General features: G+C 47.2%; 1 protein-coding gene across 2 annotated transcripts in view; it reads right to left on the bottom strand.

Moving 5' to 3' along the window:
• The window catches only part of SPAG9 (sperm associated antigen 9), a 114,763-nt gene extending 92,500 nt beyond the window's left edge, over positions 1-22,263 (bottom strand). The window contains exon 1 of one of the 2 annotated variants that reach the window (XM_073606807.1): positions 21,840-22,263. In XM_073606807.1, coding sequence (XP_073462908.1) covers positions 21,840-22,133 — 294 coding nt within the window. In that variant the 5' untranslated portion in view covers positions 22,134-22,263. The remainder of the gene's footprint in view (positions 1-21,839) is intronic. The other variant, XM_073606808.1, reaches the window with a different exon arrangement.
• Positions 22,264-26,019: the final 3,756 nt, after the last annotated feature.

Below are 26,019 nucleotides of genomic sequence, written 5' to 3'. Positions count from 1 at the left end.
GAAATGTGAGGGGTGTACTTACTTTTGTGAGATACTATATCCATCACTAGAGACCAGTGACATCACAGAGACCTTTCATATTCATGAGAAGACAGCCTATCCCTATTGATCCTGCCATGAAGGTCCTGCTTCAGACACTTCCATGTTATAGGGCAGTGATGGCGAACCTTGGCATCCCAGATGTTTTGGAACTACATTTCCCATGATGCTCGAGTACACTGCAGAGGGCATGAGCATCATGGGAAATGTAGTTCCAAAACATCTGGGGTGCCAAGGTTCACCATCACTGTTATAAGGTGACACCACTGTCCCCAATTCACTTTTGTTCTCTTGTGTTGTCACCGGGTCACACGGACTTCTGAGAGAGACTACAGGCAGCCGTCTCAGAACATATTACACTGGCATGGTCCGCTGTTGTCACCATCAGGAAACCACCCTGAGAAATGCAGTGCAGCCACTGGTGGGAGTGCCTGTAGACAGGAAGTGGCTGTAAAGAGGCTGCAGGAGATCAACGTTGAGTAACAAAAGGACAAAAAAAAAAAAAGATTTTAGTTATAGAAGGTGACAATTGTTTCTGATACACCGTGCATAGAGAAACCGTCATTCAGTTGGGGTTCAGTACATCTCTTTCCATGGTAGTGACCTGTGCGGGGCAATGTTCTCCTTTAGACCTCACGTGGGTCACGTGGATCGGCTTGCTCAGTAGAGGTAGGATTTGGACAGCGAGGTGAACGTTCGATGACCCCTGCATACGGCTCTAGAAAGGACCAGGGATGTGGCTGGTGAAAAGCTCTCGTTGCCCTCCCCCCTCCCAAAATCCTTTTGTGATAATTGTCTGAGTGAGCGAAAACCCCGTCCAGCATTGTCTGCCCCATCACCAGACAGCTGGACCCTATCCGGGATCTGCCGCTCCCCTCCCGGGACACCCTGCCCTCAGCTCACACCACCCTACAGCCTCGCCATTCCCAGCTCTGCGCCTGCACTGGTCACACACACACCAACCCAACCACGGTTCCTCGAAGGAGGAGACGACGGCACCGCCAACCATCCGAGAACACCTCCCCTTTCCAGGTCAGGTATCTCAGCATGTACGACGGGGGAACGGAGTTGTGTGTGTTGGGTGGGGGAGGGGGGGGGGGGGGGTCTTTACAGCATGAAACCTGGTGACTATTTGGGGGGGGAATAACCCCCCCCCCCCCAGCAAGCCCCAGGGGCCGACAGTCCATGCTGGGACTTGTAGTGCCACAGACTTCAGCCATCACATGGAGGAGCTTACAGACTTCAAAGTGTCAGAAGGTAAGTTGTCCCCCCCAATCCTCGCACAGGACCCAAGACCAGCGCAGTCATCGCCCAATACCGACCAAAACATCTCAATTACACGGAGAAATCCTTGTGTTCCTTTAGGGCCGGTTCACATGATAGAAAACGCGGTCCAGATGTGTTTCTGGTAGGGATGCACCAATAACATTTTTTTTTTTTTTTTTTTTTTTTTTTTTACGGGTACCGATACTTTTTTTTAGTACTCGCCGATACCAAATACCGATATCTACCGCAACTGTTTTGTTTTCACTTCAGCTGTCAGAAATGGTACAAAAGCATTGAAAAGTTATTTACAAATTAAATAAATTGATTATTTTTTTTTTTTATTTTGCGCTTTTTTAATGTGAAATTTGTAAATATATGTTAATATATATGTGTAAAAATATTCACCAACAAAGCAAACAAAAAAAAGTTTTAATTGTTTATCGTTTATAAAATAGACGTGAGAAAAAAAAAAAAAAAAAAGCAGGAAAATAATTAAATGGAGGAGAATAGGGATGCACCAATACCTTTTTTTCCTTTTTTTTTTTTTTTTTTACGAGTACCGATACTTTTTTTAGTACTCGCCGATACCAATTACCGATACCGATCGCAACTGTCTTGTTTTCACTTCAGCTGTCAGCAAAGCATTGAAAAGTTATTTACAAATGAAATAAATTGTTTTTTTTTTTTTTTTTAATTTTGCACTTTTTCAATGTGAAATGTGTAAATATATATGTGTGTAAAATATTCACTAACAAAGCAAACAAAAAAAAGTTTTAATTGTTTATCGTTAATAAATAGACGTGAAAAAAAAAAAAAGCAGGAAAATAATTAAATGGAGGAGAATAGGGAGTCAATTAAGGCTGATTAGAGTAAATGAAGGGTTAATAAGGGGTTAAACAGAGGAACATTTGTTCATCCCTTTGATCTGCAGATGAAGAAACAGAAAGATACAAAAAGAAACAATGTTGTTTTTTTTTTTTTTTTTTTTTTCAGTGTTTCAGGGGCTGAGCAATGTTATTAATAAACATTGCTGGCTGCTTTTTCTTTGACAGCTCCAGTCACCAGACTTCTTTAACACTTTAGCTGTCAACAGGGGAGACCCGAACAGAGCGTGAAAGTATCGGTTTCAGGTATCGGTGCATTTGCAGGAGTACCGATACTTGTGCAAATACTCGGTATCGATACCAATACTAGTATCGGTGCAACCCTAGTTTCTGGGGTTCAGTGCATTTTTGGGGGCTGGTTCACATGACAGAATGCAGGTGCATTTTTTTTATGTGTTTTTGATGCATTCTGGTGCATTTTTTTCCACCACCTCAAAAAAGAACGTGTGTATTCCGGTGCATTTTTGAGGCGTTTTACACCGTTTTAGTCCAGTCCAGGAAAAATGCAGCATGTTCTACTTTTTTCTTCTGGAATTGATACGCACTGGTGTGAACTATGTCATTGCAAACCATATAACCTACTATCCATGCGTTTTTGAAGCAGAAATAAAAAGCACTGGACTGCATGTGGTATGAACTGGTACTAATGCGTTTTTGATGCGTTCCAATGTGCTTTTGATTATTTTCACTGCATTTCAGTACAGCCCAGTGCAGGAAAAATGCAACATGTTCTACTTTTTTTTTTTTCTGGAACTGACCGCACTGGTGTGAACTGTGCCATTGGAAACCATATAACCCACTTTCCATGCGTTTTTGATGCAGAAATAAATTTAAAAAAAAGTCTACGCCTCTTCCCGTCCCCACCGTGCTGTCTGCTGGGAACACACAGCTCCCAGGACCACTAGGGACGTGCAGCGCGACTCGCGCATGCGCAGTAGGGAACCGGGAAGTGAAGCCGCAACGCTTCACTTCCTGATTCCGTCACCTAGGATGGCGGCGGCAGCTGCCGAGAACCGAGCGGGTTCTCGGCGTCCCCTGCCGACATCGCTGGACCCTGGGACAGGTAAGTGGCCATGTATTAAAAGTCAGCAGCTGCAGTATTTGTAGCTGCTGGCTTTTAATAATTTTTTTTTTTTGGCGGTGTGGGTGAACCCCCGCTTTAACCCCAATAGCAAACATTTATTATATTGAAGCTTACCAATTCTTAGATATGATGACTGCATTAGTTTTCTTTTTTTTTTAGGCTCTTTTTCTTTTATTATCATCTGGTGATCCAGCAAGTATCAGTATGTTTTTTCAACAGAACAAGCTCTCCAGCAGCATGTATCAGTTTACAGGGATGGGACAACCCATTTAACACTTACAGGGGTGCTTAATAATGCAAGTAAAACCTTTATGATAAAAAGAAAAAAAAAAAAAAACGTTTGCTGTACCTGATTAGAAAGTGTGAGCTGGAGTTTGGCTTCAGTTGGTTAGTGTATATAAATCTGCTAGTCCATTTAACACTCCCCTCCCCCCAGACTGACAGACAATGCTGGTGTCTGCTGCGCCCCCTGTGCTCCTTCATCCAGAGTGGGGGGGGGGGTGCTCTAATACAGGAGGTGTGTTACTGGCCAGATCACCAGGTGAAAACAGAGGGGAAAAAGCTTAAAGAAAGAAAACGAATGCAGCCACCACATCTAATGACTGGTGATCTGCGAGATATGACATTTCTGGTTTGGGGTTGAGTCGCCCTCTCATGCAATCTTTTTGCTTGGTTTGGTGACCTCAGACACGTGGAATATCGGTCGTCTCTGCTGCGGAGGGCGATGTTTCCCAATAGCCGGAGTCGGCTTATTGACTTTATAAATGACGCAGACGTGAAACATAAAAGAAAAAAACCCCAGGACCCCCCCCCACGGGAACCCCCCCCCCCTTCCCTCCCGGGGAACACGACAGACAGGCGCACAGCTCAGTCCCTTACAGAGGACCGGTCATCTACATTAATCCAACACAATATGTAATACAAATAGACTGAAAGTGAGGCGGAGGGGTTGCGTAGTCTTGTCCTGAAATGAGGCAGGAGTGTTGCGTAGTCCTGTCCTACAGTGAGGCGGAGGGGTTGCGTAGTCCTGTCCTACAGTGAGGCGGAGGGGTTGCGTAGTCCTGTCCTACAGTGAGGCGGAGGGGTTGCGTAGTCCTGTCCTACAGTGAGGCGGAGGGGTTGCGTAGTCCTGTCCTACAGTGAGGCGGAGGGGTTGCGTAGTCCTGTCCTACAGTGAGGCGGAGGGGTTGCGTAGTCCTGTCCTACAGTGAGGCGGAGGGGTTGCGTAGTCCTGTCCTACAGTGAGGCGGAGGGGTTGCGTAGTCCTGTCCTACAGTGAGGCGGAGGGGTTGCGTAGTCCTGTCCTACAGTGAGGCGGAGGGGTTGCGTAGTCCTGTCCTACAGTGAGGCGGAGGGGTTGCGTAGTCCTGTCCTACAGTGAGGCGGAGGGGTTGCGTAGTCCTGTCCTACAGTGAGGCGGAGGGGTTGCGTAGTCCTGTCCTACAGTGAGGCGGAGGGGTTGCGTAGTCCTGTCCTACAGTGAGGCGGAGGGGTTGCGTAGTCCTGTCCTACAGTGAGGCGGAGGGGTTGCGTAGTCCTGTCCTACAGTGAGGCGGAGGGGTTGCGTAGTCCTGTCCTACAGTGAGGCGGAGGGGTTGCGTAGTCCTGTCCTACAGTGAGGCGGAGGGGTTGCGTAGTCCTGTCCTACAGTGAGGCGGAGGGGTTGCGTAGTCCTGTCCTACAGTGAGGCGGAGGGGTTGCGTAGTCCTGTCCTACAGTGAGGCGGAGGGGTTGCGTAGTCCTGTCCTACAGTGAGGCGGAGGGGTTGCGTAGTCCTGTCCTACAGTGAGGCAGAGGAGTTGCGCAGTCCCATCCTAAAGTGAGGCTTTTTTTCCCTTTTGGTTCTCACCTGGTGATCTGGCCAGTAACACACCTCTTGTATTAGAGCGCCCCCCACTCTGGATGAAGGAGCACAGGGGGCAACTTTGAACAGCAGCATTGTCAGTCTGGGGGGGGGAGGGGGTTTTAGATGGATTAGCAGATTTAGATACACTAACAAATAGAAACCAAACTCCAGCTTTTGTTCCTTTTGGGATAAAGGTTTTTCATAAATAAATAATAGCTGATCATGGTAAGCACCCAGGCGCTAGGTTGCCATGGCGACAAGAAGTTTCGTCCTGGCGCCTGGGCTGTCACCTGCATGTTCCCCACAGATCCGATCTCCTCCCCTTCTAGATGTCACACGTCACTTCCGGGTCCACATGTTTCTCCGGCTATCGATGCCAGGAAAGAACATAGCACAGTGCGATGTGCATTACATTCAGTGGAGCCCAGAGGAGACATTCGGGGTCTTTTAGGCCCTGCAAGTCTCATTAAAGAGAACCTGTCATTAAAAAGTTCATCACATAGGGGGCTTTTTGTCCTCAATGTGATAGAAGAAAAAAAAAAAGTTAAGAAACATTTTTTTTTTCTTTTAATTGCTACAAATGAAAGTTACACGCAAGCAAATAAAATCCCCCCCCCCAAATTAAGGGGCCCCCACCTACATACGCACGTACAAACGTAAATGCAAGCGGCGGTGCGCCAATGCCTGAAAAACTCGATTGCGATACAAACACGTTACATATCGCCGCGCACGCTGGAAGGAGAACAATAATTCTACCACCAGATCTCCTTCGTAATGCTAAACTGATGACCTATAGGGGGCTTCTGAAGCATCGCCTATGGAAAATATAGGGTACTGACATGTGTAAAGGTGGTTGGAAAGGCAGAAGGTTTTATATCTTAATGCATTCCAAGATAAAAAGCCTTCTGTGTGCAGCAGCCTCATACTTACCTGAGCCCCCTCCCGATCCAGCGATGAGGCACGAAAGACTCGGCTGCCCGGGACTCCCCTCTTCATTGGCTGAGACAGCAGCGAAGTGCCATTGGCTCCTGCTGCTGTCAATCAAATTCAGTGAGCCAGTGAGGAGAGGGGGGGCCGGGACCGAGCCGCGGCTCAGTGTCTGAATGGATACAGGGAGCTACGGCTCGGGTGCCCCCATAGCAAGCTGCTTGCAGTGGGGGCACTCGGCAGGAGGGAGGGGCCAGGAGCACCGAAGAGGGAGATCTGGGCTGCTCTGTGCACAACCATTACACAGAGTAGGCAAGTATGACAGGTTTGTTATTTTGAAACAAAAAAAGAAAAAAAAAAAAAAAAAAAGGAGGAGACTTTAATGTTTGGCATCTATTTACTCAGTGCAACCTTGGCTTTTATATTTTACCAAAAATTGGGTCATTTATTGCATTTCTGTGCCCCCCTAAGATTAACTTTTGATCCGTATTTTTTTACTGAAATTTTGCATTTCCTGGACCTTTCCAGTAATATCGTGTGATCAGGAACAGCGATCTCTCTCCTCCTCCAGTCAGTCAGTCCCCTCCCCCCACCGTTAGAAACACCTCCCAAGGAACACATTTAACCCCTTGATCGCCCCCTAGTGTTAACCCCTTCCCTGCCAGTGACATTTACACAGTAATCAGTGGTTATTTTTAGCTCTGATCACTGTATAAGTGTCAATGGTCCCAAAAAAGTGTCAAAAGTATCTGATTTGTCTGCAGCTGTACCACTAAAAAATATTGCAGATCACCGTCATTATTATTAAAAAAATAATAAAAATGCCATAAACCTATCCCCTATTTTGTAGACGCTTTAAAACTTTTTTGCAAACCAATCAATATATGCTTATTGCAAATTTTTTTACCAAAAATATGAAGAATATATATTGGCCTAAACTGACGAAGCAATTTGTTTTTTTTGGGATATTATAGCAAATAGTAAAAAAAATATGTTTTTTCCCAAAATAGTCTGTCTTTTTTTGTTAATAAAAGCAAAAAATAAAACCTGCAGAGGTGATCAAATACCAGCAAAAGAAAGCTCTATTTGTGGGTAAAAAAGGACGTCAAATTTTCTTTGTGTACAGCGTCGCACGACCGCGCAATTGTCAGGAAAAGCGACGCAGTGCCGTATCGCAACAAAATGGCCTGGTCATTAAGGGGGTAAATCCTTCCGGGGCTGAAGTGGTTAAAAGGAGAAGTTCACCTTCGGGAGCATGTTACATGTTCCACCCATAAGATTTGTTAGTTAAGAAATAAAAAAAATGGTTCCTAACTTTTTTCAGCTGGCTCCTAGATTCTATGCAAAATTTGTCAAGCCCTATCTCCACTTTCAGGGGGTCAATCCACCTAAAAAAGGGGGGTAGTTTAGTTGCAGCCGGAGCTCAGAGGGTTCAGCTCTGCAAAGGCATTATTATATAACTGGCGTGTACCCGGACTACAACAGGCCTGGCTCTCGGAGAGATTGCTGAAGATAGGATTTATATTAGGGGTTGCACCGATACTAGTATTGGTATCGATACCGAGTATTTCCACAAGTATTGGTACTCGTGCAAATGCACCGATACCTGAAACCGATACTTTCAGGCTCAGTTCTTTTAACTGTCAGTGGGGTCTCCCCTGTGTTAAAGAAGTCCGGTAATTGGAGCTGTCAAAAAAAAAAAAAAAAAAAAAAAAAAAAAAAAACAATAAAAGCTGCCAGCAATGTTTATTAACAACATTGCTCAACCACTGAAACACTAAAATAAAAAGAAACGGTTTCTTTTTGTATCTTTCTGTTTCTTCATCTGCAGATCAAAGGGATGAACAAACGTTCCTCTGTTTAACCCCTTATTAACCCTTAATTTACTCTAATCAGCCTTAATTAACTCCATATTCTCCTCCATTTAATTATTTTCCTGCTTTTTTTTCACGTCTATTAATTAACGATAAACGATTAAAATTTTTTTTTGGTTGCTTTGTTAGTGAATATTTTACACACATATATATTAACATATATTTACACATTTCACATTGAAAAAGTGCAAAATTAAAAAAAAAAAAAATATATATATATATATATTTCATTTGTAAATAACTTTTCAATGCTTTGAACCATTGCTGACAGCTGAAGTGAAAACAAAACAGTTGCGGTAGGTATCGGTAATTGGTATCGGCGAGTACTAAAAAAAAAAAAAAAAAAAAAAAAAAAAAAAAATGGTATCGGTGCATCCTTATTTTCCTGCTTTTTTTTTTTTTTTTCATGTCTATTTTATAGACGATGAACCATTAAAACTTTTTTTTGGTTGCTTTGTTAGTGAATATTTTTACACATATATTAACATATATTTACACATTTCACATTAAAAAAGCGCAAAATTAAAAAAAAAAAAATCTATTTATTTAACTTGTAAATAACTTTTCAATGCTTTGTACCATTGCTGACAGCTGAAGTGAAAACAAGACAGTTGCGATCGGTATCGGTAATTGGTATCGGCGAGTACTAAAAAAAAAGTATCGGTACTCGTAAAAAAAAAAAAAAAAAAAAAAAAAAAAAAAAAAAAAAAAAAAAAAAAGGTATCGGTGCATCCCTACCAGAAACGCATCTGGACTGCGTTTTCTATCGTGTGAACCGGCCCTAAAAGGAAAAAAAAAAAAAAAAAAAAGGAAGAAGTATTGGTACTCGTAAAAAAAAAAAAAAAAAAAAAAAAAAAAAAAAAAAACAAAAAGGGTATCGGTGGATCCCTAAATTTATATATTGGGGGGAGTGATAAGAATTAGAAATGACGGGACAGACTTGTAGGGCAGGAAGTTTTCTATAGGGATGTAAAAAAAAACACGCAGGTCACGTCTGATTGGCTGCACAGTGCACATTGCAGGGAGTCTGACACACACACACAATGTGCAGAGCAGGGTGCAGACACATGTGGCAGGGCTCACAGCCGGCCAAGTCCTTGGCTCGGGTCCCATGGATGACGGTCACTGGGACCAGTTCCAGAAAAAGCCGCCGCCCCAGGGGATGACATCATCACACCTCCGGACACTTCAACCGGCCTGGGTGACACCGCTGGGTGACAACAGCGCAGCCTGTGACCGGGCCGCAGACAGGAATGTGGAAACAACGCCAGACTGACAGAGGGAAAAACTGCGCCACTCCCATCGCCAGCGCTCATCCACAGAACAAAGCGCCAACACAACACTCAGGCTGACTTTATACCCTCCGCCTAGAAAACTCCAGCCCTGGACGGCCGGATTTCATCACCCATATGAAATGTTCTGAGTCACTGAAGCCTTCAGAGTTCTAAAAAGTTTATAAGAGATCAGAAATAAAGTGGTGGTGCTGGGGGGGGGGGGGGGAGACATTTCCTGCGCACAACTGACTTCCTGTCCAGTAAGATTAGTAAAGGGCAGAAAGTCTCTATTATTATCAGCACCCCCAGAGACCACAGCTGTCCACGTCTCCGGGGCCGACATAACCTGCGCAGACACAGAAAGGGTTAATACCCAGACTCCCCCGGGGAGGACTTACAACTGAGACAGATGGACGGCACTAAACCACCTGACAGATGTACTGACAGCGCCGCTAATAGCCCAATTTATTAAGTCTGCATCTCGGTCACAACAAACACATGGCGGTGATTAATGCACATTGTGGATAGAAATCGTGGAAAATTTGACGACAAAAAGAAAAAAACTGTTATAGGCACCAAAAAAAAAGAAAAAAAGGAAAAGAAAAAAAAAGAAGAAGAAAAAAAAAAAAAAGGTTTTACCAATTCAGAGAAAGTTTCCAGCAGATCGAGTAATGAGAGTGGCAGACTAAAGAGAACCTGCCCCCCCCCCCCCCCAAATACTGGACACATAGGGGATGATTCAGTAAGGTCACCCAGGGAGCCCAAAGTGAACACAGCCCCCCCCCCCCCCCCCCCAGGATGTATGAGCACTTTGGGTCAGCAAGCCGCCTCCTCCCAGCAGAAGTCTTTGCCCCCCCCATCTCCCGTCCCATTTCAAATCCTCTCTCACCAAATCCCCCTCCCCCCCCCCCAAAAAAAATAAAAAAAACTTTCACGCCTTCTAGCACAAATCCTCTAGGTCTCAAATGTAGCCTCTGAGCACCAGTCCTCTACCCCCACTCTAAAGCCCCCCCCCAGCACAAATCCTCCCCAACAATACCCCGTCCTAGCACAAACACCCCCCCTCCCCTACCACCTATCACAAATACCCCCCACCCCCAATCATCCCTACTAACACAAAACTACTCCCCCTCCCAACACAAATCCCTCCCAAATCACCACTCCAAGTCCTAGCACCCCCCCCCCCCCCACACCTCCAAATGTCCCTGCCTAAAAATTTGTACTCCATGCTATCCCCCAAAATCCAACCTCCCAACACTAATCCTCCCCTGCAATCCCCCGTCCTAGCACAAATCACCACTCCCAGCACATTCCCTGTTACTCCATGCTGTCCCCCAAAATTCTGCCAACACAAATCCTTCCCTGCAATCCCCCATCGTAACACAAACCCCCCCAATTTTCCCCTCCTTGCACAAATACCACCTCCACCACCACCCCTCCCAAAAAAAAAAAAAAAAAAAAAAAAAAAAATCCCCCTCTACCGTATGACCTCTTCTAGCATAAACCCCCATCCCCCTCCCAAACACAAATCCCTCCCAAATCATCACGCCAAGTCCTAGCACCCCCCCAATGTCCCTGCCTAAAAATTAGTACTCCATGCTGTCCCCCAAAATTCCACCTCCCAACACAAATCCTTCCCCGCAATCCCCGTCCTAGCACAAATACCCCTCAATCATCCCTACTAGTACAAATACACCCCCCCCCACCCCCAAATAAAAATATCCTTCCTAGCACAAAACCCCTCCCCCCCTCTACCATATGACCTCTTCTAGCACAAATTCCCCAAATCCATCCTCCTAGCACGAATCCTCTTCCCCCATCCCTAAATTTCCCAGCCTGAAACAATCCTTACTCTGTGCTGTCCCCCAACAATTCCTCCTCCCAACACAAAATTCCCACCCCCAATCTCCTCGCGGCCCAGGGCAGTCCACCTCCTGCCCACCCTTCCAAAATCTGGTGCAGCTGTACACGGTAGCCAATCAGCTTCCAGGTTTTTTTGGGGGTTTTTTGAACAAGCTGAAGTTAGAAGCCGATTGGCTCTCATGCACAGCTGTACCACATTTTGCACTCTCCAAGAGTCCAGATAACACAGTCTATGGAGTCAGGCTGCACATGCTCAGTTTGGTGTGTATTGTTAGAGAGTTTTTGTTTTCTTGGGAGAGTGCATGTGATCAGCACAGGGCCAATCAGCACTGTCCAGGCAGAGGGTCAGGGGTCCTGCAGCCTCAAAAGGACAGCTCAGACAGTCTCAGTCCAGTATGAAAACTCCTCCTACAAGCTTCACCAGGAACTTATAGAAGTCACAAGACTGCTAATGAGATACTGCTGATGAGAAAAGGTATTTAGCAGTTTATATTTACTAAAATAATTGCGTTTCCATGTGAGAGCCCTTTCACACTGGGGCGGTGTGGGTGTTAGCGGAGGGGTATGGCAGCAGAATATGGCAAAAGGACCAACGTATATTGACGACAGGCAGTCCGGAAGTGGTTAACGTATAACTAAAAGGCAAAACTATTTTTTTTAATAGGAGGAAAAAAAAAAAAAAAACCCAGACATTAAAATTTATTTTAGGGGGCACAAAAACAAAATAAACTACCCATTTTTTTTGGGGGTAAAATATAAAAGCCGAGGTTGCACTAAGTAAATAGATACCCAACAGGTCAAGCCTTAAATTTGCGTGCGCCCGTGAAATGGTGACAAACCTTAGTACCCTGTATTTTCTATGGGCGGTCCTTCAAAAGACCCCTATAGGTCATCAGTTTTGTGTTATGAAAGAGGTCTGGCGCTAGAACACATTGCTCTCACTTCGCTGTGCGCAGCGAAATGAAACGCGACGCACAATCAACTTTTCAGGCATAGGCGCCCGACGCATGTGTTTGCGTCTGTATATGTGTAGTGGTGGGGGGGGGGGGGGGGGGGGGGTGTTTGGGTCAAATTTAAATACTTTACAATTAAAGTTATAATATATTTTTTTTTTGCGTAACCTTTTTTTTTTTCTCATCACGTAGGGGACAAAAAGTCCCCCATGTGATGATTTTTCTGGTGACAGGTTCCCTTTAATGAGACATCCAGATGTTATCCAGAGACATCCCTGTAGGTCACCCATGAATGTAATGCACATTGCACTGTATTTCGTCCTTTCCCCGACCTTCATGGCCGGGGAAACTGTCAACGGGGACCCGGAAGTGACGTCATACACGTCACGTCACTTCCGGGTCAGCAACAAGAAGGGGAGGAGAGCGGACGTGTGTCCACTCTCCTTCCTCCCCTTCTCCCGGCATGCTGATTCTGGACCCGCAGATTGGCAAGCAGAGCCCGGGATACATAATGGCAGGGTGGTTGCGCACAGAGGGGTGGAAGCAATTTTTTGTCGCCATGGCAACCTGGCATTTGTCGAGCCCTGTTCTAATCCCTCTCCACTATCCGAAACTAAAAAAAAAAAATAATAGTTTTGTCTTTAGTTATACTTTAAAATTTGGAGTTTTACTTCCTAATGTCACAGTGTATTATCGGGGTCATCCAGGAAGCGGCCAAACTGGATTGTCTTGAAAGTTGGAGGACAGAAGAATGTAGGACAACTGGAGGACAGCTCAACCAGATTGTAGAGAGTGGAGAAGCCACAGAAACACCCGGGAACCCAACACAGAGCTCGGCTTCACATCCAGCTTTCTCAAGGAGAGACGCCTCCTTATCCTTTAATATGGCAGTGCAGGAAAACCTGGATTGTTCCGTGCCATATCAGGGGTCGGCCAACGTGGGTCACATGAAGGAGGAACTCATGACAGGAAGCCCCGGGAGAGGACAGCAAAATCCACACCAGGAAATAAACACTAAAATGACAAACTGTAGGATATACATAAAACAGTGCAAATCCTGAGTTCTGAATTCAATCCCCAGGTCAGAGACTCAGAAGTAAAGCCAGAGGATCGACATGACTGCCAGCCAAGTTCAGAAGGAGGTCGCTATGGAAGCTCCTGCTGATCGAGCTCATGACTCATAGGGAGTTAATAAGTAGCCACAATGTATATGATGGGTGGACGGTGCTGCCTAAAGCTGGGTGAGGCCAGTATACAGAGCGACAGAAGAATGAGATTTTCACACCACAGTAAGAGCCTGTTTAATTGACCCCAAGGGCAACCCATAGCAATTAACATTGGCAGCTGTACTTATGGCATTTATCATACAGTTCTACTGATTAATGTGTATATAAAAATAACGAAAAAAGTATATGAAGGGCCCTGTGCTAACGAGAGACCGACTGTTGGGGTCATCTGGAGGGGGCGACCCTCCTCGGCCGCCGGGGGGTCATCTGGAGGGGGCGACCCTCCTCGGCCGCCGGGGGTCATCTGGAGGGGGCGACCCTCCTCGGCCGCCGGGGGGTCATCTGGAGGGGGCGACCCTCCTCGGCCGCCGGGGGGTCATCTGGAGGGGGCGACCCTCCTCGGCCGCCGGGGGGGTCATCTGGAGGGGGCGACCCTCCTCGGCCGCCGGGGGTCATCTGGTGGGGGCGACCCTCCTCGGCCGCCGGGGGTCATCTGGTGGGGGCGACCCTCCTCGGCCGCCGGGGGTCATCTGGTGGGGGCGACCCTCCTCGGCCGCCGGGGGTCATCTGGTGGGGGCGACCCTCCTCGGCCGCCGGGGGTCATCTGGTGGGGGCGACCCTCCTCGGCCGCCGGGGGTCATCTGGTGGGGGCGACCCTCCTCGGCCGCCGGGGGTCATCTGGTGGGGGCGACCCTCCTCGGCCGCCGGGGGTCATCTGGTGGGGGCGACCCTCCTCGGCCGCCGGGGGTCATCTGGTGGGGGCGACCCTCCTCGGCCGCCGGGGGTCATCTGGTGGGGGCGACCCTCCTCGGCCGCCGGGGGTCATCTGGTGGGGGCGACCCTCCTCGGCCGCCGGGGGTCATCTGGTGGGGGCGACCCTCCTCGGCCGCCGGGGGTCATCTGGTGGGGGCGACCCTCCTCGGCCGCCGGGGGTCATCTGGTGGGGGCGACCCTCCTCGGCCGCCGGGGGTCATCTGGTGGGGGCGACCCTCCTCGGCCGCCGGGGGTCATCTGGTGGGGGCGACCCTCCTCGGCCGCCGGGGGTCATCTGGTGGGGGCGACCCTCCTCGGCCGCCGGGGGTCATCTGGTGGGGGCGACCCTCCTCGGCCGCCGGGGGTCATCTGGTGGGGGCGACCCTCCTCGGCCGCCGGGGGTCATCTGGTGAGGGCGACCCTCCTCGGCCGCCGGGGTCATCTGGTGAGGGCAACCCTCCTCGGCCGCCGGGGTCATCTGGTGAGGGCAACCCTCCTCGGCCGCCGGGGTCATCTGGAGAGGGCGGGCGACCCTCCTCGGCCGCCGGGGTCATCACATGACTGCCCCTTCCTAAAACACCTGGATTGCCAAATGTGACCAACTGCCACAATGTGTCCCATTTTGAGGACAATTAATAAGCCATGCTTTCTGCCTTCCACAGATATGCAAATAAAAGTGTAGGATACAGATACTGTCAAACGCAGCTTGTTAGGGGCCCCCCAAGGGCCAAACATCTGGGGGGGGGGGGGGGGAGTGTAATTGGATTCGTGCTGGACAATTCAGAGAGCTGTTTCTGCTCCATTACTTAACACAGGATATCTACTCCAGGATGGCGAGTCACCAAGTACTCCACCCAGAAACAACTGCCCAGCAAACCCATAGAACGGGCAACAAGCTCCACCCAACACGGGCAGCTCATTCATCTTGGGGGTGTTGGTGGCTCACATTTCTGTAAAAATACAAGTGGGGGGGGGATGTTGAAGACCAAGGTATAAAGTTATACTTGAGTTCTGTGAACATTCAGTTCAGGAGTTTGCTACAACCCTCGTGGAGGACTATTACTGCCACCACGGCCAGTAAGAGGTGGACTCCATCATACCGCATGGGGGGGGGGGGCGACTTAATAAAAGGTGGCAACAACCTGTCCGGATCTGCTGTCCACACGATTTTCAACATTTTAAAGGACTTGACATTTTCACAGACTGTTCACTTCACCTTGAACTGGGTGCAACAAACTTATTTTCAGCGGAGGAAGAACACGAAGAGACTTCCTTCCAGATGGCACAATCAGGTCTGACCCGATTCCTTACAGTTTTCCCATTTCCTCTGCTCCACCCTTCCTGGGAAATGTCAGATTTCCCGGCAAAAAAGAGAACATTCTATGAAGTGTAAATATTCGGCTGAGATTTACAAACCGGAAACATGAGGCAGCAAAGTTCCTCAAAATAGTCCCGGCTCTAAGCCTTCTCCCCAGGTCAGTGCGGACCTTCCGACTCTCACTAGGAGAGACCCGACAACCAATGTGACCACAATACAAGATACAACCCATGAGGCTCTTCTATCAATCAGGAAATATCAGATTCCCAGCAGTGACAACACTCAATATACACAAAAGACCACCGAAATCCCTCACCGAGAGATCCAACACACCGGGGGGTCCATCCACCAGTAAATATACACCCACCATACACAGAGACCTCCTGAAATCCTTCACCAGGAGATCCCAGGAAGTCTGTCCCCTGGGAATATAATCCCATCAAACAATCATATACAGTGCCTTGAAAAAGTATTCATACCCCTTGAAATTTTCCACATTTTGTCATGTTACAACCAAAAATGTAAAATGTATTTTATTGGGATTTTATGTGATAGACCAACACAAAGTGGCACATAATTGTGAAGTGGAAGGAAAATGATAAATGGTTTTCAACATTTTTTACAAATAAATATGTGAAAAGTGTGGGGGGGGACATTTGTATGGCGCCCCCCGGAGTCAATACTTTGTAGAACCCCCTTTCTCTGCAATTACAGCTGCAAGTCTTTTTGGGGATGTCTCTACCAGATTTGCACATCTAGAGAGGGACATTTCTGCCCATTCTTCTTCTTTGTAAAATATCTCAAGTTCTGTCAGATTGGATGGAGAACGTCTGTGATCAGCAATGATCAAGTCTTGCCACAGATTCTCAATGTGATTTAGGTCTGGGCTGTGACTGGGCCATTCTAACACATGAATATGCTTTGATCTAAACCATTCCATTGTAGCTCTGGCTGTATGTTTCGAGTTGTTGTCCTGCTGGAAGGTGAGCCTCCGCCCCAGTCTCAAGTCTTTTGCAGACTCTAACAGGTTTTCTTCTAAGATTGTCCTGTATTTGGCTCCATCCATCTTCCCATCAACTCTGACCAGCTTCCCTGTCCCTGCTGAAGAAAAGCATCCCCACAACACGATGCTGCCACCACCATGTTTCACAGTGGGGATGGTGTGTTCAGGGTGATGTGCAGTGTTAGTTTTCCGCCACACATTTACTAAAGGCAAATCCACTTTGCACTGCAGGTGCACTTGGAAGTGAAGTCGCTGTAGAACTGAGGGGAAGATCTAAAATGACGGGGAAGCTCTGCTGATTTTATCATCCAATCATGTACAAGCAAAAATGCTGTTTATTTTCCTTGCATGTCCCCTTCGGATCTACAGCGACTTCACTTCCAAGTGCACTTGTAATACAAAGTGGATTTTCCTTTAGTAAATAAACCCCCCTGCATTTTGCTTTTAGGCCAAAACTTTCAGTTTTGGTCTCATCTGACCAGAGCACCTTCTTCCACATGTTTGCTGTGTCCTCCACATGGCTTCTCACAAACTGCAAACAGGACTTCTTACAGTTTTCTTCCAACAATGTCTTTCTTCTTGTCACTCTTCCATAAAGGTCAGATTTGTGGAGAACACGACTAATAGTTGTCCTGTGGACAGATTCTCCCACCTGAGCTGTGGATCTCTGCAGCTCCTCCAGAGTTACCATGGGTCTCTTGGCTCTTCTCTGATGAATGTTCTCCTTGCCCGGCCGGTCAGTTTAGGTGGACGGCCATGTCTTGGTAGGTTTGCAGTTGTGCCATACTCTTTCCATTTTCAGATGATGGATTGAACAGAGCTCTGTGAGATGTTCAAAGCTTGGGATATTTTTTTTATAACCTAACCCTGCTTTATACTTCTCTACAACTTTATCTCTGACCTGTCTGGTGTGTTCCTTGGCCTTCATGATGCTGTTTGTTCACTAAGATTCTCTAACAAAACTCTGAGGGCTTCACAGAACAGCGGTATTTATACTGAGATTAAATTACACACAGGTGGACTCTATTTACCAATTTAGGTGACTTCTGAAGGCAATTGCTTCCACTAGATATTAGTTAGGGGTATCAGAGTAAAGGGGGCTGAATACAAATGCCCCCCCACACTTTTCACATATTTATTTGTAAAACATTTTGAAAACCATTTATCATTTTCCTTCCACTTCACAATTATGTGCCACTTTGTGTTGGTCTATCACATAAAATCCCAATAAAATACATTTACGTTTTTGGTTGTAACATGACAAAATGTGGAGAATTTCAAGGGGTATGAATACTTTATTTTCTTCTACTGTACGGTTTTATGGCTGCACCATCTTTAATGCATCTTTTAGGGTTTGCCCCCCAAATATCTTGTTTGTTTGAATACTTTTTCAAGGCGCTGTATTTTGAAGCCGATTACAATGTGAAAAAGAATTGTTTATCATCTATTTATAGAAGTGATCACAAGGACTTTGGTTTCTTTTTTTATTCTATATTAGGATTGTATTTAATCAGAGATTCTACACACAGATACACATTGTATGGGGGGGGGAGGGGGGACACTTAGACAGGCCACACATGGGGTGGCACTTCAAAAAAATTTTCTTTCGAAAATCTTATCTAAGAATTTTCGTTCGTATTTCGCACCATTAGTGGGGGGGGGGGGGGGCGCAGCAACAGCTGATTTCCGTGCGGCCATTGAATCTGAGTAATTGGACGTGGGAGTTTTTTGAAAAAACGAACGATTTTCTAATCAATGACGGGAGAATTGTGCGAGAAACGCAACGGGAAAAGAAATGCGCAAGAAAAGAAAATTCCCGGAAAGAAAAAAGAAGATTCCCGACCACGAAAGTTCTTTTCTGTAGCAACAGGAGGTGAAATTGAAGGCTTTGGTTGGCCGAATTTAGAAATCAATGGTGGCGCCATCGGATCGCAAAACGCACGACTTTTCTGATTTTCAATAGGAAATTCTTTTGAAATTCGACCCGTGTATGGCCAGCCTTGTATAGGATTGTTGAAAATGGTTACACTATTACATTTAAGGGGAACCCCACCCCATAAAAAAAAAAAGAAAAAAAAAAAAAAAACGGCATCTGGATATTTTTGTTATTTTGCCCCTCGCTGTTCTAATAAACCGACCATTAAAATTATAGATTTTGATTGTTTCTTTGTCAGTGGGGCAAACGTACAAAATCAGCTGGGGGTCTAATACTTTTTCTCCCCCTCATCGTATCTTCGATTGCCTGATAACATATATCGGGGATCGTCACCTTTGCCTTTTCAGGTTTTCCTTATGGGATTCCATACATTGTAGATTCACAATCTGTCTGTATATCAGGCAGTGCAGTCGGCATCCAGGCTGGATGACTGCTGAGATCAGATCAGTTGGACCCCCCGAGGCGCTCGGAGCAGTAAAGTGCCGTCTCTGATCATCAGTCCGGGAAGACGAGGCGACGCGCTTTACTGCTAAGGGACCCGCCGCCCCAATGTGAGGGGTCTAAAGGTCTCCCTCCTTCTGCTGCATTCTCTATCTCCCAACAGGACTGGTTAGAACTCCTCATTTTAGTGGGGGGTACCAGAGGGGGGGCAGTGGGGGTTATAGAGGGTATAGGAGGGGGGAGGGGGCAGTGTGGGGTTATAGAGGATATAGGAGGGGGGAGGGGGCAGTGGGGGTTATAGAGGATATAGGAGGGGGGAGGGGGCAGTGGGGGGTTATAGAGGATATAGGAGGGGGGAGGGGGCAGTGTGGGGTTATAGAGGATATAGGAGGGGGGAGGGGGCAGTGGGGGGTTATAGAGGATATAGGAGGGGGGAGGGGGCAGTGTGGGGTTATAGAGGATATAGGAGGGGGGAGGGGGCAGTGGGGGGTTATAGAGGGTATAGGAGGGGGGAGGGGGCAGTGTGGGGTTATAGAGGATATAGGAGGGGGGAGGGGGCAGTGGGGGGTTATAGAGGGTATAGGAGGGGGGAGGGGGCAGTGGGGGGTTATAGAGGGTATAGGAGGGGGGAGGGGGCAGTGTGGGGGTTATAGAGGATATAGGAGGGGGGAGGGGGCAGTGTGGGGGTTATAGAGGATATAGGAGGGGGGAGGGGGCAGTGGGGGGTTATAGAGGGTATAGGAGGGGGGAGGGGGCAGTGAGGGGGTTATAGAGGATATAGGAGGGGGGAGGGGTCAGTGTGGGGGTTATAGAGGGTATAGGAGGGGGAGGGGGCAGTGTGGGGGTTATAGAGGGTATAGGAGGGGGGAGGGGGCAGTGTGGGGGTTATAGAGGGTATAGGAGGGGGGAGGGGGCAGTGTGGGGGTTATAGAGGATATAGGAGGGGGGAGGGGGCAGTGTGGGGGTTATAGAGGGTATTGGAGGGGGGAGGGGGCAGTGTGGGGGTTATAGAGGATATAGGAGGGGGGAGGGGGCAGTGGGGGGTTATAGAGGGTATAGGAGGGGGGAGGGGGCAGTGTGGGGGTTATAGAGGATATAGGAGGGGGGAGGGGGCAGTGTGGGGGTTATAGAGGATATAGGAGGGGGGAGGGGGCAGTGTGGGGGTTATAGAGGATATAGGAGGGGGGAGGGGGCAGTGTGGGGGTTATAGAGGGTATTGGAGGGGGGAGGGGGCAGTGTGGGGGTTATAGAGGGTATAGGAGGGGGGAGGGGGCAGTGAGGGGGTTATAGAGGATATAGGAGGGGGGAGGGGTCAGTGTGGGGGTTATAGAGGGTATAGGAGGGGGAGGGGGCAGTGTGGGGGTTATAGAGGGTATAGGAGGGGGGAGGGGGCAGTGAGGGGGTTATAGAGGATATAGGAGGGGGGAGGGGTCAGTGTGGGGGTTATAGAGGGTATAGGAGGGGGGAGGGGGCAGTGAGGGTTATTAGGGGGGCAGTGTAGGTAGGTATTGGGGGAGGTGTATTGTAGGTAGGGGGAGTAGGTACTTCCTTGGCGTGTTTGCTCAGCACCTTCTCCCTCTCCATCTGAGTTATATGGGGGAGGTGTACTATAGATCAGTAGGTGAAGAGAGGTGTACTGTAGATGAGTATTGGAGATGTACTGTAGATCTGTAGGGATATGTACTGAAGGTGAGTGTTGAGGGAGGTGTACCGTAGATGGGTATTGGGGGAGGTGTACTGTAAATCAGTGCATTGTAGATGGAGGGATGTGTACTGGAGGTGGGTTTTTTTTTTTTTGGGGGGGGGGTGTATTGTGGGTATGTAGTGGGGGAGGTGTATTGTAGTTCAGTAGGTATTGTGGGTTGTGTACTGTAGTTCTGGGTGGGGGAGGTACATTGTAGATCGGGACAATGTCTTCTGTAATCAGGGAGGTGTATTGTAGAACGGGGAGGTGGTCTGGAGGTGTATTGTAGATCGGGGAGGTGGTGGAAGGTGTCCTGTAGATCAGGGGAGGTGCTATGTAAATCAGGTAGTCTGTAGGTGGGGGAGGTGTATTGTATATCGGGAAGGTGTCCTGTAGATCGGGGGAGGTGTATTGTATATCGGGAAGGTGTCCTGTAGATCGGGGGAGGTGTATTGTATATCGGGGAGGTGGTCTGGAGGTGGGGGAGTTGCTCTGTAGACCGGGGGAGGTGGTCTGGAGGTGGGGGAGGTCTCCTGTAGATCAGGGAGGTGGTCTGGGGGAGATGTATTGTAGATGTTGAGGTGTTCTGTAGATCGGGGGAGATGTATTGTAGATGGGGAGGTGTTCTGTAGATCGGGGAATGTGTCTGGAGGTGGGGAAGGTGTCCTGTAAATCAGGGAGGTGGTCTGGGGAAAGGTGTTCTGCTCTGTAGGTGGGGGGAGGTGTTCTGTACATGGGGGGGGGGTCTCTGGAGGTGGAGAAGGTGTATTGTAGATGGGGGAGGTGTTCTGTAGATCGGGGGAAGGTGTCCTGTAGATGTGGGGGTGTATTATAGATAGGGGGAGGTGATCTGTAGATAGGGGGTTAGGTGTTTTGTAGATCGGGGGGGGGTGTCTGGAGGTGGGGAAGGTGTCCTGTATATGGGGGAGGTGTATTGTAGAGAGGGGGGGTGTATTATAGATAGGGGGAGGTGTTCTGTAGATCGGGGGGTGTCTGGAGGTGTCCTGTAGATGGGGGTGTATTATATATAGGGGGAGGTGTTCTGTAGATCGGGGGTGTCTGGAGGTGTCCTGTAGATGGGGGTGTATTATATATAGGGGGAGGTGTTCTGTAGATCGGGGGTGTCTGGAGGTGGGGAAGGTGTCCTGTAGATGGGGGGAGGTGTATTGTAGAGAGGGGGGGTGTATTATAGATAGGGGGAGGTGTTCTGTAGATCGGGGGTGTCTGGAGGTGTCCTGTAGATGGGGGTGTATTATATATAGGGGGAGGTGTTCTGTAGATCGGGGGTGTCTGGAGGTGGGGAAGGTGTCCTGTAGATGGGGGGAGGTGTATTATAGATAGGGGGAGGTGATCTGTAGATGGGAGTTAGGTGTTTTGTAGATCGGGAGGTGTCTGGAGGTGGGGAAGGTGTCCTGTAGACTGCGGGAAGTGTATCATAGATAGGGGGAGGTGTTCTGTAGATCGGTACCTCCTCGGCGTGTTTCCTGAGCGCCTTCTCCCGCTCGTATTGGGTGATGAGTTGCTCGTTGTCCTCTCTCAGTAGCTCCAGCTCGGCCTCCTGTTCGTGTCTCTCCGTACAGGCCGCCTCCAGGTTCTCCAGCACCGCCACCACCAGCGGCATCAACTCCTTCACCGACTCCTCCTCATAGCGCCCGATCAGCCGCTCCATCTCCCGGTAGATGGAGGCCGCCAGAGCGGAGACCCGCTCCGACATCGAGGCCCCGGCCTCCTCCTGATACACCAATCCGTCCTCCAGCTCCATCACCGACACCGACCGGGACCGTCACCACCGTGACGTCACCCAACCCCGCCGGACCCGGACACGCCCATCGTACCGCGAAAACACCGCCCACACCTCCTTCTCCCGCCCCCTATGCCACGGGCGGTCACGCCCCTTAGCAGCTACTACATGGGATAGCCGCGCCCATTTCCTCGATACGCCCCGCCTCCCTACTCTTTCCCTGCTTTCTCCCACTGCGGAATACTCCCCGCCTCCCTCAGAGATAGCTCCACCCTCCTGCAAGCTATCCCTCTTATTCTCCGCCCCCTCCCGGGTCATCCCTCCTTCTGCTCCTCCTCTTCCTGGGAGAACTCCTCCTCCTTAAAGGAACACCCCACCTCCAACTCCCTAATCGTCCAGGGACATTCCTCCTCCGCCTTCATTCCAGATTAGCTCCTCCTCTTCAAGGAGCACTCCCCCCTCCTCCATCCCCTCCCCTCCGGACGGACCTCCCCCCAACATGCTGGAGAAAAACATCACATGACACCTGACCGAGAAATACCGGAGAATCCCCAATCATGGAGCATCAATGTCACACAAACCTCTCTGTGTCTACCCATCCCCCTTCCATTATCAGAAGGCCCCACCCCATTACAACCCCGCTGTGTGTCACTGCCCCGCCCACCAACCTGCCTTAAAGGACCACTACACCCCAAAAGGTGAAGTATATTTATCATATGGTAGAGGACCAATCCCTGCTCTGTGCCACTGCCCCGCCCACCAAAGGGCTTTAAAGGACCACTACACCCCAAAACCCCATTCCATTGCAACTGTGTCACTGCCCTGCCCATTAACTTCCCATTTAAAGGTAAAGAACACCCCAAAAATGTATATATATTTATGATAGGCTGCCATCTAACATTCCTCCCCATAACCAATCCCTACTCTGTGTCAATGCCCTGCCCACCAACATGTCTTAAAGGACCACTACAGCCCAAAAGATGAAATATATGATAGAGGGCCATCTGACACCCTATCCTCCTCCTATTTTTTAAACAATTCCTGCTCTGTGTCACTGCCCCGTTCCCCCCTCCCCATAATGCCTTAAAGGACCACTACACCCCAAAACTGCATCACCTTCCCATTAAAACCAATTCTTGCTCTGTGTCACTGCCCCGCCCACCAATAAGCCTTAAAGGACAAGCACACTAAAAACCTGAAATATATTGATCATTTGTTAAAGCACCATCTAACACACCCCACCCCCCTCCCGTTACAACCAATTTCTGGTCTGTGTCACTGCCCCGCCCACCAACATGCCTTAAAGGACAAGAACACGCACCCCAAAAAAAGGATATATGTTTATGATGTGATAGGGCGCTATCTAATATTCCTCCCCCACACCCGTCTCATTACAACCAAGCCCTGATCTGTGTCACTGCCCCGCCCACCAACATGCCTTAAAGGACCACTACACCCCTTTGAACTCTTCTCCTTATATAGTCATGTGCCCCCTCTACTACCTGTAATATGAGACTGTCAGAGCTGCGGGTAGCACCTTGTTGCCTTCCTGCCTCAGGTCCGGCTGTGAGCACAGACCACCCCCCCTTCCTTCCAGCCTGATCGGAGATTTCAGCTTGTGTGCAGATCACAGGTGTCATTGTGTTGTTTGTACTCTGAACATATTCTCCACTTCTAGTCATATCCCTTATCTACCACCTGTAATATGAGACTGTCAGAGCTGCAGACAGCCCCACGTGTCCTCCTGCCCTCTCCTTCCAGCCTGATCTCAGATTTCAGCCGGTGTGCTTATCCTGTTATGGAGGTGGGGCTGTGTGTGGAATCAGAGCCTCTCATACAGAGCCGCAGAGCGTTGCACACGACTTCCTGTGGTCTCACACAATGGTCTCTTCTGTGGATCCCCGGAGGAGAGGACTTCCTCTTCTGACCTCTCCGGATGGAGGTTGTGGAGAGTCCTCCAAGAACTGGCTGGAGCATCCCTATTGCTCTGATCCCACTGGACATCACTGAGTCTTACTCCTCCTGCTGCAGATTTTAGAATATTACACTAAACTGTGTGTGTTGGATTGAAGAATGAAACCCAATATATAAGGTAATACCTCGTCTTGAAGCACCAATAGAAAGCCAGAACCTTTCTTTTTTTAGATTTGGATGGAAGGGTTAGATCCTCTGTCAGGTTTTTATTGCTGTGTCCTCCATGGGGAGATACAGTTTTCTCTTTAAAACGGTGTCACCAAGACAGAAAGTGATGGAAATCCAAAATGTTACAGTTGTCACCAGAACAGGAAGTGAGGGAAGATCTCACAATGGGGACACCTGGTCAAGGAAGACAACTGCCTAAGAGGGGAATTTCCTCTCACTTCCCGTTGTCTCCTTTGACTAGACATGTGCAGAACGAAGAAAAATTAGTTTTGTTTCAATTTCCTTATTTGCATGAATTCGTTTAGTTAAATTTGCTAAATTCATTTAATTTGTTTTTGGAATTTGTTTAGTTTATTCAAATTTAATTTGAATCTTTCGAATTTGGTCGAATTGAAATAAATTCAATTGAATTTCAGAAAACTTGAAGGGAATTTGAATTAAAATCAAATTCTTTTCTAATTAGAAATTATTCTATTAGCAATTGGAATTTTGGAAGATGATTATATTCTTTCTATTCCATTCTATTCTTTTATTTTCTAGTGTTTTCTTTTCTATTCTGTTCTATTTTTTTTATTCTATTCAAATTTCGGACGATAGTTATATTCTTTCTACTCTATTCTAGTCTACTCTATTTTATTCAATTGTTTTTTTTTTTTCGATTCTATTATTTTCTATTCTAATCTATTCTTTTATTTCTATTTTATTTTATTCAAATTCAAACTTATTCTATTCAAATTTCGGAAGATGGTTATATTCTTTCTTTTTTTTTCTATTCTGTTCTATTGTTTTTTTCTATTCTATTCTATTCTATTTGAATTTGAATGTATTCTAACCAAATTTTGGTAAATGGTTATATTCTTTCTATTTCATTCTATTCTATTGATTTTTCTGTTTTATTGTTTTTTTTTCTATTCTATTCTTTTATTTTCTCTTCTATTCTTTTCTATTCTATTTGAATTTGAATGTATTCTAACCAAATTTTGGTAAATGGTTATATTCTTTCTATTTCATTGTATTCTATTGATTTTTCTATTCTATTGTTTTTTTCTATTCTATTATTTTATGTTCTCTTCTATTCTTTTTTATTCTGTCTGAATTTGAATTTATTCCATTCGAATCTGAATTTATTCTGTTCGAAATTTGAAAGATGGTTATATTCTTTATATTTTATTCTATTCTATTCTTTTTTTTCTATCCTATTCTATTCCTTTATTTTCTATTCTATTTTATTCAGTTCTTTTATTTTATTTTCTATTCTATTTTCTATCCTTTTCTATTCTATTTTCTAATCTATTTTATTCTATTGTAATCTAATTCGAAAATGATTTGAAAATTCGGATATATCCGAATAACGAAAAATTTGCCCATATTTCTATTCAGAACAAAACAAACTGTCTAACTTCAACCCAATGGGTCACAGACGGCAACAAAAATAAACTGAATTAGTGTGTGTGGGGGGGGTGTTTAGGATATTAGAGTGTGAGCTCCTCTGGTACAAACATTGATGTGACTGGCACAGTGTTCTCTGTACAGCACTGCGGTATATGTCAGAGCTATAAAAATGTATCTGTTCAGTTTCGTTTATTCTGCAATAGATTGAGGATTGCAATGTGCGCCCCCTGCTGGGTTTTAAGTCTGGTGACACAAAGTCATTGTACTGTGTATATAAAGATATCTAATTACTGGGATACTAACACCATTCCAAACTCAACCAATAAAATCTCAAAGTGTTAACATTTTAATCTCATTTCAAAAGTTATTTTCA

This window comes from Aquarana catesbeiana, linkage group LG12 (assembly GCF_042186555.1).
Source record: "Aquarana catesbeiana isolate 2022-GZ linkage group LG12, ASM4218655v1, whole genome shotgun sequence".
Classification (NCBI taxonomy): Eukaryota; Metazoa; Chordata; class Amphibia; order Anura; family Ranidae; genus Aquarana; species Aquarana catesbeiana.
The sequence above is the reverse complement of the archived record's forward strand: the minus strand, read 5'-3'. Positions and strand labels throughout refer to the sequence as shown.